Source organism: Asterias rubens, chromosome 1, assembly GCF_902459465.1.
Source record: "Asterias rubens chromosome 1, eAstRub1.3, whole genome shotgun sequence".
Classification (NCBI taxonomy): Eukaryota; Metazoa; Echinodermata; class Asteroidea; order Forcipulatida; family Asteriidae; genus Asterias; species Asterias rubens.
This window is the reverse complement of record NC_047062.1, coordinates 9,305,158-9,323,561: the sequence shown is the minus strand read 5'-3', so window position 1 is coordinate 9,323,561 and position 18,404 is coordinate 9,305,158. Positions and strand designations below refer to the sequence as shown.

At 39.1% G+C, this 18,404-nt stretch overlaps 1 protein-coding gene across 1 annotated transcript; it reads right to left on the bottom strand.

The window, feature by feature from the left end:
- Nucleotides 1–1,094: 1,094 nt before the first annotated feature.
- Nucleotides 1,095–18,404, bottom strand: LOC117298253 (organic solute transporter subunit alpha-like). The gene is made up of 8 exons (XM_033781393.1): nucleotides 18,102–18,404; nucleotides 7,174–7,391; nucleotides 6,549–6,706; nucleotides 5,921–5,994; nucleotides 4,194–4,355; nucleotides 3,364–3,487; nucleotides 2,567–2,819; nucleotides 1,095–2,212 (listed from the first exon to the last, which is right to left on the bottom strand). The coding sequence occupies exons 2-8, from the start codon at nucleotides 7,322–7,324 to the stop codon at nucleotides 1,725–1,727; spliced, it is 1,410 nt and encodes a 469-aa protein (XP_033637284.1). The 5' UTR covers nucleotides 7,325–7,391; nucleotides 18,102–18,404; the 3' UTR covers nucleotides 1,095–1,724.

Genomic DNA, 18,404 nt, shown 5'->3' with positions numbered 1-18,404 from the left:
AGCGACCTCTTTTGAATCAACCTCCATCAGCCCATGTTAATTTCCCAGTCATCTAGTGGTATTGGCTTCTAGAAGTTATATTTTTATGTCATGTTCGCTTTTTCCTTTGCGTAGAGTAATCACTTTGTGTGGGTATATGAGGAACGTTGGAAGAGCCAAAATAATTGCCGACGATCTTGGAGCACCACGGCCCCACCCTACTCTAGAGTAAGCGACTTTGCTCGAGTTGATAATTGTCGATGTCATCCGTAATATACAATGTGCACATATAATTGTAAATACTGTCAACCCAGGACATCACATTTGAATGAAAGCTTAGCGTAAACACCTGCCACAGGGGATGGTCCTTCCTCGTTTGTTTTTGTCTCCCATTGGTTTTGATATACACTTTCCAAAATGGGGACCTTCACCAACCGAGAACCCCGTTCTTCCTGTTATGAGTCCTCGATTTGAGTGTGTACCTAACCACCACCCATGAGGGCACCCCATGGCGGTTGCCTCCCTCGCTTTTCCCCTTCTTCCACCAAATGAAAATGTCTGGTTACTAATTTCCACCTCCGTGTACTCATCGCCGTCCCACGGTTGTATCAAAGGCAAGTTCTCAAAATAACACCGTTGTTGGTCTCGCCATCGTTGCTCTGTTATGATTCTATATATCACTTTTAAAAACTGATTTTTTTTATTGAATTATACTACGGTGATAACATTTTAATCATATCAATACTATAATATAGTATACATCTTATGTCATAATTAAAATAAACTTTTAAATAAAATAGTCTATCCCTTTATTTCAAAAGGGCCTATCCCTGACAACAACAGAGGGCGCTACCGAATTATTGCGGCCACTCAAATTCGCTCGTCCCCAGCGCTTTGCTTTAGCCAAAGGTTTTGACTGGATAGACTGGCCGCTGGGGACGAGCGAACCACTCCAAGTAGACTGGGCCCCTTATGTCTAAAGACAGATACCAGCTATTCAGATCCAGTGATTCCTTTGTGTACAATGATACCATTGGATAAATCATAGAGCAAGGACAAAATGCGGGTGTCTGAGAGGGTGCATTCGTTTAGCTTCCCTGGGTCTACCCCGCGGTGATTACTCGGGTGAACCTGTCTCTGGCGTTATTCACGAGCCTCGAAGAATGACGTGAGATGTTCAGGCTACCATTAATTTGGTAAAATTGTTGCTCAATAAAAAATACCACTGCATTGTGTGTCTTAGTCAATATTTCACACTTGCGCCGTAGTAGTTGGGCCGACTTGTAGCAGTTGTAACTTCATACAACGGGGTTAAGCAACTACATGAACTACATAAAAGTAGCGACTAAAGACGATTTGCCTTCTTGTGCAATTAAACGCACCATCAATACCCCACCGTCAAAATATCGTCACCGGGGCTCTACTCTGGAATCTTTATAGTTTGACCATCGGTAACCTCAAAAATTCACCAAAATTACGTTTCTTTGGGTTGCATTTTAAACTGAAACTATACAATTATTTAAAAACAAAATAATTAAAAAAAATGCATTCAGCCACAGTGGTGTTGGCTGAATTTATAGCTGACCCGACTACAATGGTCAGCAGGTATGACCATCACTAACTCCAGATGCATCATATAATACTTGCAAGTGCAGCTCCGTATTACGCAATGAAACAACACACAGATATAAACTAAAATACAAAATAAGAAACTCGTAACGTTTTAGTTCTTAGACTCGAAAGTATCATACGTCAGTTTCCCTGGAAGACGCAAATTCGTCGATCGGAAATGTTGAAGGTGATACAATGACGTCACTGGCAGCCTTTTCATCAGTCATACTGGTACTCGTCAACAGTGGTTCCTTTTGGAAGTCTTTGTGAGGTTTTCCCGCCTTTTGAGTGGAGTGCGTCACTGCAGCAGACGTTGACCGCGTGTTCTTCACGTCAACTTTCCCATTGGACTCCCGGCGTTGCCGCCAGATACCATCATCTGTTGGCACGTCATTGTTATTCGGTGATGATGAGTGTAGGGATATCTCGCCTTTGGTTGGCTCTACGTCCCTTAGAATGATCTGTTCAGCAGGGTTCTTCTTGTAAGAGGCCCGAGACAGCCTCTTATACGACTGCCGTTCCAGTAGGTCGTGGTCCACGTTGCCTTCGACTCGACGGTACCACCAAGCGGCAAGTATCATAAAGAAGAACATCTCCACGATGACGGCAAAGTTGATGATCACTGTTAAGTGGGGAAGAGAATGATCGAAAACTTGTCAGAACCTTTCGAGGTGAGGTCACAAGTTACGAATACGGTTATGCGATCACAAGACACTGTTTAGAATGTGTGATATTTACATAATTGTTACACTCTTTAGACGCACCTTTATGCCATCGTACTAGCTTGGTTGGTGCAGGACCTGGTGGGACTTAGGCCTCATGTGAATGATACTGTAGGGTTGTTTTGTTTGGCTCAATTTGTACGTAATTTGCCCAAAATTAATGGTGTTTTTTTTAATGTAGTGATGCTTTACATTGGTGCACTTTGAATAATAATGACATTTTAAACAAAAGATGATAAATTTTAGTGACTTACATTTTTCGTTAACCCTTGGGTTGAATGGGCCCAAACATTTGATAACGCCAAACTTTGCTAGCGTCCCGGTGACCAGGGACTGTACGCTGGTGATAATCAACGTGAACTGCACGGTAAAAAACTTGGGTTTTATCCTGTAAGACGACAGTGGATCCTGAGATATCTTGAAGAGGGTGACCAGAGCTTGAAGACCGGCCATGTTGGATACCACAGAAATAACAGCCATGTAGGGGTACGCATCCCCGAAGGATAACTGCATGTAGTAAGAGACAAGTTATGGGAAATTATAATTTTGGCTTCAAGTTGATAGGTCTGTATCTGTGGCTAAGTTTTACTGTTGGCTGTAATTTCAATACTGTAGAACAACAAGCGTAAATTTAGTGGTCAGTCGAAAGTCGTACAGCCAAGTCATTGTCTCTCAATGTTTGATTTAACACACCTTAAAACGGTTCATATTATAGGAACAATTTTAGCGCTTCGTGAAATCGAGAGCCGGGATATTCGGTATTTTTCTCTATTTATTTATTTTGTATATCAAAAAGTAGTTGTGTAAGGATTCCAGAACTTTACAGAACTCTTCATCATGCTCTGTTCTTTGCTGGCCTAAATCGTCAACATGCTTAGAAAAAGAAAAAATTTGCCCTTCAATATCATGCAAAAAGAGATCCTTTACACACGTCCAACATCCGAAAGTAGTTATGACAAATCTGACATACCAACGGGAAACATAAACATTAATATTTTGACGTGATTCAGACGTGTCCAATGGAAATAATCTTTCTTAATAATGGTCTTACCGCTCCTTCGGTATAATTGCCATTAATCCATAGAATGATTGCGATGAACCACATGATGGGACGTAGAACTGCAACCTGTAGAACCAGAATCTTCACTCTTCGAACGAAAGTGTCCACATTCTTGCTGAGGGTCAAATACATTCAAAATAGAAGTAGAAATTGAATCCACGAAAAAATTCAGTCAACAATAGAGGGCGGTATAAGACAAAAATGAGTGTGAAGCGATGGGTTGTGGGGACATGGTGGATGTCGTGCATGCCACAAAACTGTATTTTCACCATCTTCAAAGGCAATGAACACTGGTAATTACTCAAACTAATTGTGAGCATAAAAACTTACTTGGTAACGTGCAATGGTGAGCTGTGGATAGTATCAAACATTGTGAGAAACGGCACCCTCTGATGAAATCCTGTCGTTTTTGAGAAATAACTTAATTTCTCAGTGTAACAAATTGAATTGAATTGGAGACCTCAGCTGAGGTCTCGAATTCAAGCATATGAAAGCACACCACTCATGTGACACCACTTGTGCGACAAGGGTGTTTTTTCCTTCCATTTTTCTCTTGCAACTTCGACGACCAATTGAGTTCAATTTTTCCCCAGGTTTGTTATTTAATGCATATGTTGAGATACACCGAGTGAGAAGACTGGTGTTTGACAATTACCAAGGTGTCCAGTGCTTTTAACACGTCCATATGGTGACGCAAAAGGTTCAAGGAGAAACACTCAGAACATAAAGAAGGTTATAAAACCCATTGTTAGACCAATATAATTGACATGATAACATCGATAACCTGTAACCCCAAACAAAGATGACCAATCTTAACTCACCCGCTGATAAGCACCGATGGGAGACAACAACAGCAACAGCAGAGACACGGAGGACCAGCTAAGGGAATCTTAACGCCATGTAGACTATTTAACATCTTTTCCCTGCTCCCAAAGTACTCGCTTACTAATAATACAAACTGGAATAGCACCAGCGAGAGCCAACTAGAAAGTTTAGAGGAAAAAATGAAGTTTTGTATTTTTAAAGTGAAATAAAATTCTTACTACTAAAATATTATGGTCTTCCAAAATGTATGATTTTCAAATTGTGTACAGTGTTATTATTAGCAACAGTGATCATTATCACGTCTGTCCATGCAACATGCTCAGATGGATATCTTTACTCTTAACAATGTGAACACAGTAAAAACTATACAAAGCCTACGAGTTGCACATCTAAAACGCAACTGAAAAAAAAAATAAAGTAGTTATAAAGAGTAGGCCTAGCAACATAAACAGTGTTTAATAATTAAAGCAATTCAGTGAAATCAAGGCTTGTCTTAATCCTCCCCGAAACCTGTAGCATGGAAACACATATGATACAATACAATACAATTGTGCTTGGGAAATTCATTTGGCATTTTTTTTTGCTCACATAAAAACACACAATATAAAATACCAACGTTAAAAAGGGGTCAAAAGGTGCAATAGATCAAGAGTAGGCCTGTTGCTAGCTATATTAGTGGTTATTAGTTTGACCTAAAACTACGTGATTGGCTTTTATATTCGTCATCATATTTCACTTGCTATGCACTTGCGAATGGAGAGACCTATAGAGCAACAACTTACGGGTTTTTTTACGAAAATAATTATGCGCACTCGTTTTACTCTTCCTTCCTCCATGTTTTTACACAGGTTTGTTGTTCGAATTGATAATTATACCAAAAACTAGGCGTATTATTTGAAAGGTTCCGTGATTTTGCTGCCTCTGATGAAAATGATGAATGGCGTCGAATGCCTTTTTAAACTTCACCTTTTACACATTTAATAATTACAAATTTCAATTTAAAAACAATGCGCATTTTTGTGAACTAATTAATTCACCCCAAAACTGTGAATATAAAAAAATACTTCAGACTCATGCATCTGAAAGCACACCATACGCAGCAATTGTGTTTTAAATGTGTCTTTGGAAAACCTTGGTGCACTTTCACTTTCATTTATTTCAATTCATTTCATTAATTAATTTCACAGGTAAAAATGCAAAATACAAAATTTAGAACGATAAAGAAAACATAAACATGCACATAGGAGAGATGAAACAAAAATAACCCTGATGGATTTCAAAAAAGTAAACTAAATTACCTAAACTATCAAGTTAATCTTCTGATGCCACAATTTTAGAAACATACAATATTAAAGGGAGGGTACACGTTTGGTAATATTGTCAAAGACCAGTCTTCTCACTTGGTGTATCCAAGCATAACGTAACAAGCCTGTGAAAATTTGCGCTCAATCGGTCATCGAAATTGCGAGAAAACGAGGAAACAAAAACACCCTTGTTTGACGAATTTGTGTGCTTTCAGATAGGTATAAAAGCCTTCTAGCTCGTTACTTCAGAGGGAGTCGTTTTCCACAATGTTTTATACTATCAACTGCTCTCCAATGCTCGTTACCAAGTCAGTTTTGAAGTAAATATTTGTTTTGAGTAATAACCAAACGTGTACCTTCCCTTTAAAGTATATTACGGACATTAATAAAACATAGTTATGAGCACTATAAAAACTTACATTTCAGACGTAAACTTGGCAACTATGTGTGCCTTCGGAATAAAAAAGCCACATAACGATGTCGCTGAAAACACCTGTAGAAAAAGTTAAAACTATTAACACATGTTAAAATAGGTCAGCCAAATAACATTACAACAGTAAGGACGCATAAACGTTTTGTGACTCATAACAATGGAAAAGAAGAAAGTTTTTAGATGTTCTGTTCCCCTTTTGAAATCACGGCAGTACTTTCGGCTGTGGCTCTGGCTTCGGTTCCGTCAGTTACTTTGAAAAACGAGCGGTTTTTTTTGTACGGGGTATCAAACAGGTGGACGGAGCTTTAGCCGGACGCCAAATCCTAAGCTATCGTTTATGAAAAGGGCCCATCTGAAAACGTTTCGTCCATCAGAAATCATTTTGAAAAAATTGGGTCATATTTTTTTCTATCACCACCCTGAGTTTCTTGTCCTCGATGGGAGCCAAAGCTCTCTGGGTATAAAAAGTCACTGGGTATAAATTAAGTAACAAAATAAACACTGAAAATAATAATAAAATACTTGCTTGGTATATACTGAATAACACAATAAATACTGGGTATAAAATATAACAAAACACTTTCTGGTTATAAATAGAATAACATTATACTCACTGGGTATAAACTGAATATAAATGACAGGTGAACCTTTCGTCTTCCTGGGATTTTCTTAAGAATGTACATCTGTCCCTCAATGTACATCACCAGAGTGCAGAACACTAAGAGTAGGGCTGAGAGCATGACGGCAATGTGGGCAGGACTCTGTATTATTACTGAAGTCAAAAAAGAAAATAGAGAAATAGTTTTTAAAAAGTCACCGGTTTCCTTCTCCTTGTTTGAATATCATCTCCACAAATTTAAAAGTTCCCTCTGTTTAAAAAGCGCATATGATAATAAAGAGAAACACTCTTAATAGATGTTAAATTTGCATCGGGGAAAAAGAATGCTCATTTTGGTTTTACCCCATAATAATGCACAACGATGTGTGTTCACACTGTGTGCTCAGTTCTTTCTCGAGTCCTTGAAAACAATCCCAGCGAATTAATCGGATGGGATTCGAACCCACGACCGTGTCATACCATGGTCATACCAACTAGACCACCGAGGTTTCCCAGTAGCTAGAGACAGTTCGAAATCATTCGAGTGAATAGAAACACTCAATTCGTTGGTAAATATCGAAAGCGCTTCTTTCATCTGTCTGTCTGACGCCCATTTACAGTTCTATCTATATAAGGCATACCTTTCAAAAGTTCCTTTGTCTTTGGGGTTTCTTTGTTTAGGTAGCAAGCAGGCCATACAGTCACATTCGTTAAATTGTCTGATGAGTTGACAATCCCAACGTATGATGTCACTGTAGACTGAGTCTGTCCCGCTGTCGTCGCATTGTCCATGACGGCGACGTCGTTGTATCCAAAATGAAACTTAGACGGTGTTCCCAAAAGACGAAAAATTGAGTATCTGAAAGTAGTGAGAATAACACATAACAGAGGTTGTCAATAACGGTTATTAATAATAAACAATAACTTGGTCATCTATAAAATCAGACGAGCTAAAATACTGTGCGACACATCAAACGCGCAAAGGCCATCATTCAATGCTATTCGATTCAATGCAATTATTAAATACAATATCGACGTTTATAACACCCCTTGCAAGTATTCTGCCTGCTCATTGGTTTAGAGCGCGTCACATGACATGTCTTAGTTTTGCTAGACGACGGCCGTGTGATAGTGCGTCGGTTTGCCATGCGCTAGTCCGAAGACTAGCACACGGCGTGCAGAACCCAGACGTCCGTTGCGTGTACGAGGATGATAAATTAATAGTCTGTAACCATTTCGGGTTGCACGACACTACATGCAGCACAGTAAGTAAAAGTGTTTGCAATCTGTATTCGCGTCGTCCGTGGATTGTAGCATTCAGGTCTGTCATTTAATAATAATAGTACAGTGATTAGAAATGTTTGGGGTGTTATAAAACAAATATTGACTGCTTTTACTCGTGCAATGGTTAAAAACTATGACTCCCTCGGTGATCCCCGTAGCGTTTTTTTTCCCCTCGGCTTCGCCTCGGGAAAATAGAACGCTCCGGGGATCACCTCGGGAGTCATAGTTTTAACCATAGCACTCGAAGCAGTCAATATTTGTATACTATCCCATGTTGGTAATTGCAATGTATTAGAGAAATGCAAACACAATTAAACAATTTTAGATGAATGTGGGAATTTCATTCAAAATACATTTATTCCTGGCTTTAAACTACCGGTTTATTAATATATAACTTTGCACATAACATTCATGCAGTAATTCCAGTCAGTGTGTTTCTATTTAACAAAACGTGGTTTTTGACCAGTTTTCAGACTCTCATGTTTCTGCTTTAAAAAAAGGGCGTTTTAAAATACTTTTTTTTTAAAAGCTGGTCTTAAGGCCGGTCGTATTGATGACGAATGGCTGGTGCTTTTCCATCTGAACAGATAATCAGAGCATTTGGAAAATATATAACAATCTGTTCATAAATGATCGATATTAACACATGTCAATTTACTACGGTAAGCTGTCGTGTTCTCAATGTAGTCGATAGGAGAGTAATATCCGTAATATCCATGAATAAACATTACGTCATTGGTTATAATTGGTTCAACTTGTCTCAGTTCAATAATTAAAGCAATGACGAATGAATGAGAAAAGAGCCGGATCCCTGCATTATTTCACATTCCCTTGTTTAATGATTGTTCTAAATGTTTCATTATAGCTTTATTCAATTTTTTGTTTTGTTTTAAGGGATTCAAAACCACTTGTTTGCTACACAATTTTGTCAATCTTGTAAGACAGGCCTATAATAAAGCCTTGATACATTAGTCAAATAGATAGCCCTAGTTTAACTGGAGTTAAGAAAGGCTTAATCAACCTTAAATGGTTTGGGGTTGATCAAAGACAACCCTTCCCTTGACACACAAAATGTGAGTGATACTGGTGGTAAAGTATGTTTTGATACATAAATATGGATAATTCTGGTATACGTGTAGTAGGCTACGCCTAAGACGATGTGATCTGTGACATCACATGTTTACAAAAGAGCCACAGAGCCTGGGCTTCCTGCAGGCATGATTTGTACACAGCTCAATGGAAGAAAATATAAAATCGTATATTTTATGGAGATTGCACTTTCTAATTCTTATCAACTTTTGATATGATTCAAGGAGGCACAGCTCAAAACTTGTCCAGCTTTTACTTTCATAACTTTTGGTTTTATGTGGAAATTATGGCACAAAATGTCAACTTTCCCATAGGACCAGCGTAGTACAATGCCTGCCAGAATACTGAAAGAATATACAAGGTCACACTTATTGTAAACAAGGTTCACATGGTCTATAGGTTTTACACAACATTATGGGTAACGCGTAATAAAAATACAGATTCAACATTATCACACATTATTATACACTAGAAATGTAATAATGGGGCACAAACCCCCGGGCTGTGAATTTGAGGGGAGTCAATATGCACAATGACTTAGATCATGTCATCGGTGCAACCCATGACCCAGTTTTTGAATCAACTCCCCCTACCTTAAAGGCAGTGGACACTATTGATAGTTACTCAAAATAATTACAAGCATAAAAACTTACTTGGTAACGAGTAATGGGGAGAGGTTGATGTATAATACATTGTGATAAACGGCACCCTCTGAAGTAACGTAGTTTTATGAGAAATAAGTAATTTCTCACTAAAATATTTGAATTGAATTCGAGACTTCAGCTGAGGTCTAGAATTAAAGGCGTCGACCAATTGAGCTCAAATTTTCACGAGCTTGTTATTTTATGCATATGTATGAGCTACACCAAGTGAGGAGACTGGTTTAGAAAGGTGTCCATGTGCCTTTAAAGCTGGCGGTTTTACGCCATAGTGTGGAAGGCACAGCTCCTCTTTTACATTTCCCAAAATGTTAACCGTTAAAAAAACGTTTGTAGCAAACTTTGATGTAGCAACTGATCCACTGCTAACGGGGAACCATGGAACCTGCCTTTTAGTTAGAAGCTACAATCAAATCGTTCAACCCCCACAGCACACTCCTCATGATATGAAGTTGTTGTTATATAACGGTACCACTATTCTAAACAAACTTCCGTGTTGAAATTGAGTCAGAACGGGTTCGTTGAGCACAGTCGATTATTTGGTTACAAGTTCTCTTTCCCGCACGAACTCCAGGTAAAGTCCCGGCAGTTTTTAACCCCAGCAACCGTTCTCACTATCCAAAGTTGGTAACTCAAAAGCCCTTTTCACACTACATGTATTTCCCCGGAAATTCCCGCGAAATGTTAGTCGATCTGTTCACACTACAAAAACATTCCCGGGAAATAACATTTTCCCGGGAAATACTTTACCCAGTTAAGGGGTAGGGTTAAAGGAGTTAACCCCGGGGAAAAACGTTTTTCCCGGGAAAAGCAGCTAGTGAGAACGTAAGCGGGTTTAACTTACCCCACCTTTTGCTTTCACTGTGTTGAGACGTCAATAATCTCGAAAGGTCACAGACGTCACAAATAGCGCGCCAAATAATTCGCGCGGTCACATGAGCCCTTTTGTGTTTTTTTCTTTCTGAAAGTGTTTACATTTAAGTACGAAAAAAGTGACTTAATCTGCAATTAAAAACAAAAAAAAAATGATTTAAAAAAATAAGACCACATGGATGAAGTAAGAAACGAATAATATATTTTGCGTGAACAAGGCTGTGGCAAGCTTCCCTCTCGTGTGTACACCACGTGTGTATTATTTCTTCTTACTCAAGGCCGTTGGCGTACATGCGTACTATTCGATCAATATTGCTGTCATTAAAACATATTTTAGCTCAATATTTGTCCTCACTTAAGATGGGTAAAAGTGACCGATGAAGTGACGATGAAATATCGAAACTAGTTGCTCTTTGGGTCGATGATGAAGTACAAAAACAACTTGATGGGACGACAAGAAACGGGAAAGTTTTCTCAAAATTGGCTGACTGCCTGCGTGCTGGATATGAACGGACCCCTGCCCATTGCAGAAAAAAACTGAAAACCTTGGGAAAAAAGACTATAGGTCGGTAGGATACTAGTTTTGTTTTTCAAGTGTTCTCCTGCAAAACAAAAATTTTAAAAGAAGAAAACATACATTTAAAAGTCTTTTGAAGCCATGAAAAATGCTAGCCAATATAGGGTTAAAGCCTATTCAGTGTTCTTTCTTTGCGCACAATGGGAAAACAGCACTGTTGATGTTAGAAGGGAAGATTGCTTCTTTTTCTTTCTACTGCTGTTGTCAGATTGCGCATAATCGACCATGCGGTATTTTTTCTATAAAACCTTTAATTACCTTGGCCCTAACATCATGGACATTATTATGCAATCCTTCGAAAATGCCATTCAGAAAATTACTAGGCCTTACCCCAGGGTTGAATCCCTTAACCCTGCCCCTGAGCAAGGTTAAGTATTTCCTGGGAAAAAAAGTCATTTCCCGGGAAATTCCCGGGAGTATTTTTGTAGTGTGAACAGATCAACCAAAAGTTCCCGGGAATTTCCCGGGAAATAACTATAGTGTGAACAGGCAAAAATTGAGATGAATGCCAACACAAAACCTCTGGGTAAAACACGTACACAAAAGTCCATTTAATTACAGTTCTCAAAAGAAAAAAAAGCTGTCGCAGAGTAGAGAGCTCCCTTCCGCATTTTCTAATAGCAACTTGCTCCCACCAGTGATCGCTCTTCTTGGTACACCAGATTGACCTTTGACCAATTCTTCCAGCAAGTGCTATGAAACCCGTCAATCGCACGACAAATTCCATCCGATTGTTATACCGCATGTCTTTAAAACACTGTCACAACAATCGTGTTCCTGACAAGCCGTCAGCGACGTCTTCCCCGAACTGCAAGACTTCTTCTCCGCCGTAATCACAGAAATATTGGTACAACAACACGCAAATACACATGTGCAGCCATTTTGGGTCGCATGTGGCAAGGATTTTGCAGCCGGCCGTGTGGCATTGTGGAACGGACTTCCGTCCACAAACATTGGTAACTTCCGCATGGGCTGACCTGTTTACCACATTTCCTGGGGTTTGATCGTAAGTGTGAAACGACCGTGCATATTCCTGGGAAATAGTACTCCCGGGAGTTATCAAATTGGGATAGTGAGAACGGTTGCTGGGGTGGCGGTGGGGTTACAACTCCCGGGATTTTCCCGGGAGTTTATTTCCCGGGAAATGGCTCTGTAGTGTGAAAAGGGCTAAAGAGTACTATTCCCAGGAATATCCCAGTCGTTTCAGACTTCCGATCGCGAACCCCAGGAAATATAGTAAAAATGCGGATGTCTCAACACAGTGGACGCAAAGTCAAGGTAAGTATACCCGCTTTTGTTCTCACTAGCTGCCTTTTCACAGGGAAAAAACGTTTTACCGCGTGGTTAACTCCCTTAACGCTACCCCAGCATGAGCAGGGTTAATTATTTCCCGGAAATTCCCGGGAGGTTTTTGTTGTTGTGTGAAAAGATTCACCAAAAGTTCCCGGGAGTTTCCCGAGAAACAACTATAGTGCGATAAGGGCTTTAGACCCGGAGTGTGTGTCAAAATGACCCTGAAATGGGTTAAACTGACGCATGGTGGAAGCACGAGATATTCGATGGGCCTACAAAGGATTGGGTAAACTTCCCACGTGCAATGTCTTATCTATTTTCCCCGATACATTTGTAATATCAAGTCGTATTTTGTAAAGTCAGTGTCAACCAACTGAGTACCATTTACTGTGGTGCATGTTTGTAACAACCCATGGTCACAGCATAAGAATCAGTGTTCCGTTTGTATGTTATGTATGCATGAAGGAAACTTGACAGAATGGTGGCAACATTTAAGATATATAAATGATCAGTCTATATTGAGTTTCACTTCCAAGTCTGGCAGATGTTTCACATCCAAATCAGAGACGGGGCCATATGTGCCGAAATTATTAAAGAAAACAGCAGTAAAACAGGATAGTAGGTGGACTGGACACGCTGCTTGAAGAACAGACAACAGAATAACATTAAGATGAAATAGCGACAGTTGGGTTTGCCCATACAGGTGTTGTCTATGATCCCCTTTCTTTCATCTTTCATTTTAAAACATTATAGGGTACACCACACAGTGGCAAACGCGTACGGTTCCTACCTAACGATGTCTATCTTGTAAGCACAACTAGACTAATGGAGTGGCAACCAAGAACGGGGAAAAGGAGAAGAAGATGGAGGGATGATGCGGCACCTAAATGTAGCCCCAGCCCTAAATGTAGCCTGACCTAAATGTAGCCTCAAAAGGTACATGGTTGGGGCTACATTTAGGTCCGGGCTACATCTAGGCACATGTTTACTTTACTGTAAAGTGGCCCCTCTCTGCGTGATTATATATAGTGTAGGACCGCTTTCGATAATGCCGAGGAAATTGTCATGAGATCTTATGCAGGAACAGTATGCACAAAAACAGCATGGCAACCAAGGACATGGACAAGGCTGAATAGGTAGACAAAGAATTAGAAGAAAATGGAGAGATGACATAAGATCTTATGCAGTAATGAACAAGAACAGCAATGAATAGAAACGAATTGCATGTTAATGAGGATGGCTGTACATCCTACCCTGGATGAACCTGAAGATCACTCATCAGTTTAAAAGTTAGGATAAACAGAAGTGGCCCAACTCTCGAATCTTGCTCAAAACTTACCATATGGGCCCCTCTGTGCGTTTAAATCACCGCTTTTGATATTATGCCGAACAACCAGAAGAAAAAAAGACATCTAAAATAGCTGTCAGAAAAGATATTGAACAATATCTGACACACGTGTTTGTAATTGAGTGTACGAAAAACAAACACAAAGTTGTAAATATTTAGGCCACCTCTTTGACCCATTAACCTCATCAATGTCCAAAAGAAATAAACAAATGTTGTTTAATTAAACAATGGCCCGGTTCACACCTGTCGAGAGGGTGTCTGATTATTGTTTTATGCTGTGAGTTGCCATCATAAAAACCAGTGGTGGTTGGCCGTTATCTTTTATAAATCAATCATTCATAAAACCGTTTATTGAAGACCTCCCGCCAAACACACACCCGGAACTCCAAAACGTTTCTACCCCTGGATGCTATAATCTATAATTATGACGAAATGACATGTTGGTGAAATTTGTGTGCTTTCAGATGCCTATAAATAAAAGCGCTTTAGAAGTCTTTTGAGAAATAACCTCTAGAACTATGTTATTCAGAGGGAGCCGTTTCTCACTGTTCCCAATTGCTCATTTCTCTGTCCTTACTCTAAAGTCATTACCCATCAAGTTTTTATGCTCACAATTATTTGTAATAATTACCACTAATGTTCAGTGCCTTTAACAAGAAGCAATGCTGTAATGGAGCAATGAACCACCATGGTGAAACCATAATACAGCATGGAGGAAGGAAACCTCCATGAATGCCAAACGGTAGTGAAGATTCATTTTATACTCTCATACAATGTCAACTAAAAGAACGAAATGGAAGCCTATTGTCTGCACAATGTAGGTTATCAAAATATCAAATGATTGCCAGCACCTACTTGTGGAAAATTAGGAAACAGTGTGACAGGTCATGACATTGTTAACAACCTTGCAAAACAAGAATAGAATACAACAGTGTCTCAAATTACATTATTGAATTACGGTTTCACAATGGGCTGTAACGTAGCGACAGGCAGTGCCGAAGGGCTGGTAGAATTTGTGGGTGTTTCATTTTTGTGTAGTCAATTTTCTCAACTATCTTTCTACCTAAACAATAGCTGTCGAGAAAAATGTCCTGTACAAAACAAAAAAGCCGAATAATACTTGACTGCATTCTGAATACACTTCTTTTGTTTAGTTTTGAATAAGCGTGTGTTGTATCTCAGCAGTGAAGAGGTAAAACGATCAATTCAAATGCAAACAAATAGCTAACGGTGTGACATTTCCACCCAATACCACAGTATTTCTCGAAGAGTTTTCTTTAATTCTTCACACAACTTTCTCAACGATATTAATTTTGTGTGTTTGTTTTTTCTCCTTACACTGATGTGAGTGAGCACCATATACCCAGTACCTCCCCGAGTCCTGTAAAAAATTAAAATCACTGAGGCATAACTCGGCAATGATAGATGCAAAAATACATTTCTCTTGATTGACTCCGTCATGAACTCCAACCAAATTCGGCGTTTGACCTAAAAGTCGTAACATTCTTTTTGTTATCATCCAATGCTCAAAATTATGTCTTCATGCTACGGTCTAAGTGTTTTATTATTGGGCCTATGCCTTTTTCCTTCGGGTCATGTTTTGAAAGACCTTGTTGTGGAGGCTTGTTTAGAAAACTAAACCAAATAGGTATGTCGTCCGTAAACAAAAACCAACAGTGAAATTGAGAGTGCGATGAAACGCAAAGACGTGGGTATAAGTTTTCAAGGTGAGTTGGTAAGATTGGAGGAACGTGGATGCAGAAACTTTACCTCAGTATCAAACCACGTGTCAAACGGTTATAACAGTTTACTACCGATTTTCCTGGCATATTTGAACAAAAACCCGTAAGCCTTTTTAAGATAATACGAGATTCGTCTGCATACACCCAAATAACACGGTGAACATAGTGTCCACCATACCTCAAAAAGGCTAATTCATTTTAAAACCATCCCATTCAATTTTTTTTGGGAAAGTTAATGCTCCGTTGAATCATCATTCAACAGTCAAATGAAGTAATTCAATTTTAATAAGTTTAACATTCACTAAAAATGAATGCAAATGAACGCACGAGCAGATAAAAAGAAACTTTTGAGCGGATTGGGGGAAACGGACGATTTTGAATGTCTTGATGACATTTGAACGAATGTTGAACGCCGGGTAAGTTACAAGGATTTTAAATAAAACTGACTCAGAAATATTCCACAAAGGGATACAATTATGATACGTCACGCATAAAACTTTATAACATTGTGTGATCACTTCAAGTAATTGATAAAATGCAACATTTTAAAAGATTATTGTTGTTGTATATTTCTGGTAATGAAAGTGAAGTACTGTGGCTTGTGAACTTAATCACTGATCACAAGCCTGCATGAGGAATCAACAATGGGTTATGTTATTATGCACTATCAATCCCAGGACGAGACACATACGGATTAATATCCACTCTGAGGGACAAAAGCAATTATGGTAAAGTGTCTAACTTATGAGAGTGTAATTTTATTCATCATCTAAAGCCTTGTTTGTCTAACAACCCCAATAAAAACACGAGCTGGGAGTTCAAGAAGATGTTCAAACACACAGCCATTATATTGCTATTTGGTTGCCGTGATCAAACTGAGCCTGTGTTGTATCTAATCTATGCAGTTGAAGTGTTTGATCCACAAGGTGGAGTCACCCTTGACCATACTAAATGCAAGTTGCATAAATCTGTTTATCTTTCTTCCAGTCTAGAAGAAGAAGGTATGGACTCGTCCAGAAAATACCAGAGCGATTTCCTGAGCCCACCCCCACCCTTCCTTAAAGAAACTAAACACGTTTGGTTATTGTCAAAGACAATTTTTTTCACTTGGTGTATCTCAACATAGGCATAAAATAACAAACATGTGAATCTTTTTGCTGAATCGGTCATCGAATTTGCAAGAGAATAATGAAAGAAAAAAACATTGTTGCATTACTTTGTGTGCTTTCAGCTGCTTACAATTATTTTGAGCAATATACCGTTGGTGCTCAGCGCCTTAAACTGCTCTAGTATTATACCCAGCAGACACTCCAGTCCGCACTATTTTTTTTACCTGCCCGAATTACTTCATTTTAAGAAGTATTCCCCTAAATTCCGATATCTCTGCAAGTAATGCCGCAAACTGATACAACATTTGGCACCTCTGATCACAGTACAATACTGCAAAAACCCATCGAAGTGTCATTAAAAATATTAACGGAAAATATATTTTTGTTGTCTAAAGCCAAAAGAACACTTCTACACCCATGAAAATGGATATGCTTATTTGTTGGATGGCTCATGGCTAATTATTCGGCATTCGTATAAAACAACAACATGTATTCCGTGCGATTGGCAACGGCTACTTGGGACAACGAGTGGCGTCGCAAATGAGGGTCTTTGCTAGTGATTAGGGATCCGTAGCCTTGTATTGGCTTACTGAGCATGTGTAATGTGTGACTATTCAACTATCACTCGGCAAAAATTACCAAATCACAAACATAATTCCAACATTTGTGTTTTATTATAGGTTCATTTGTGTTGTTGTCAAGAAGGCAAGGCAATAAACACGCAACCACGAACTGCATCATAAGCCACAGTAACATTGGATGAAGAAAAATGCACAAAACAACCACAGTGTATAGCCCCTTCGAATCTGTCTCAGTCTGTCTCCCCATGCATGGCCATGTAGGTCTTTGTCTTGGTCTCAGACTTTGTTAATTAATAATAATAGCAACTAAAAAAGCAACTAAAACAGTTAATAGCAACTTAAAAATGGGACAAGAAATGCTAAAATGTACATCCCTTTCTGTATGATCTGTGTTATGAATAAAAAGGTTTGACTTCTGCAACACAGATCATTACAAGCTGTTTCCTCAACGAGTATCAATTTCATTCAATGAAACACTCGACTTATATTGGGAAAAAGAGCCAGCGGACTAAAATGCTTCTCCATCTAACAACGGTATTATTTGTCCACAAGCTCCCTGATTTCCATGGATACTTAAACTTGAGAACGTGGATCTAGTGAGTATTTGAAGAATGCATCAGCAACACCCTGTACAAAATTCCTCCATGAAAACACAAAGGATACTTGAACAATACCCTCTCCTCAACAAAAAGGAGACTCAAACAAAGACACGATTTTAATGACAATCCTATAATGGAACCCCCATTTCATACTAAAAGTATACAACTAATCTCAGTGACCCCAAAGGAAAATAGACTCTTCCTTCCTCCACGGTGTCACCGTGGAGGAAGTGTCACATACAATGTTAAACAGATAACCAAACATCCAAAGCTGAAACAGTGTGGATAATCGAACAAACCAATTCAATATTGATTCATCATCTGCTCGGAATGTTCATCTCCTACGGGATGAATTTCAAGCTGAAAACTTAATCCGCCATTTTTCAAAATGTGTAAACAGCATGTGTTGACTCACCTCGAACTTTCAATGAATGTCCGTCACTGCATATGGCCGTCACTGCGTTATGGTAACAGTTGAGCATTGGGTCCCAGTTGCCATTTTCTCGATCCCGTGTGTGTGTACCTTTCTGTGAAAGTTCCTATCAGTTGGCCAAGCAGAGGGCTCTAACGTCACCAACAAGATCTATTTGCACAGTGTCATTATGGGCTTGATTTATCGGTAAATGAGTAAAACTTTAGCAATCCTATTTATCAGTCTCTGAGTCTGATGTGCACAACCCTTTTACAAACACATGTTTCGTTGATTGACAGTCTGGGT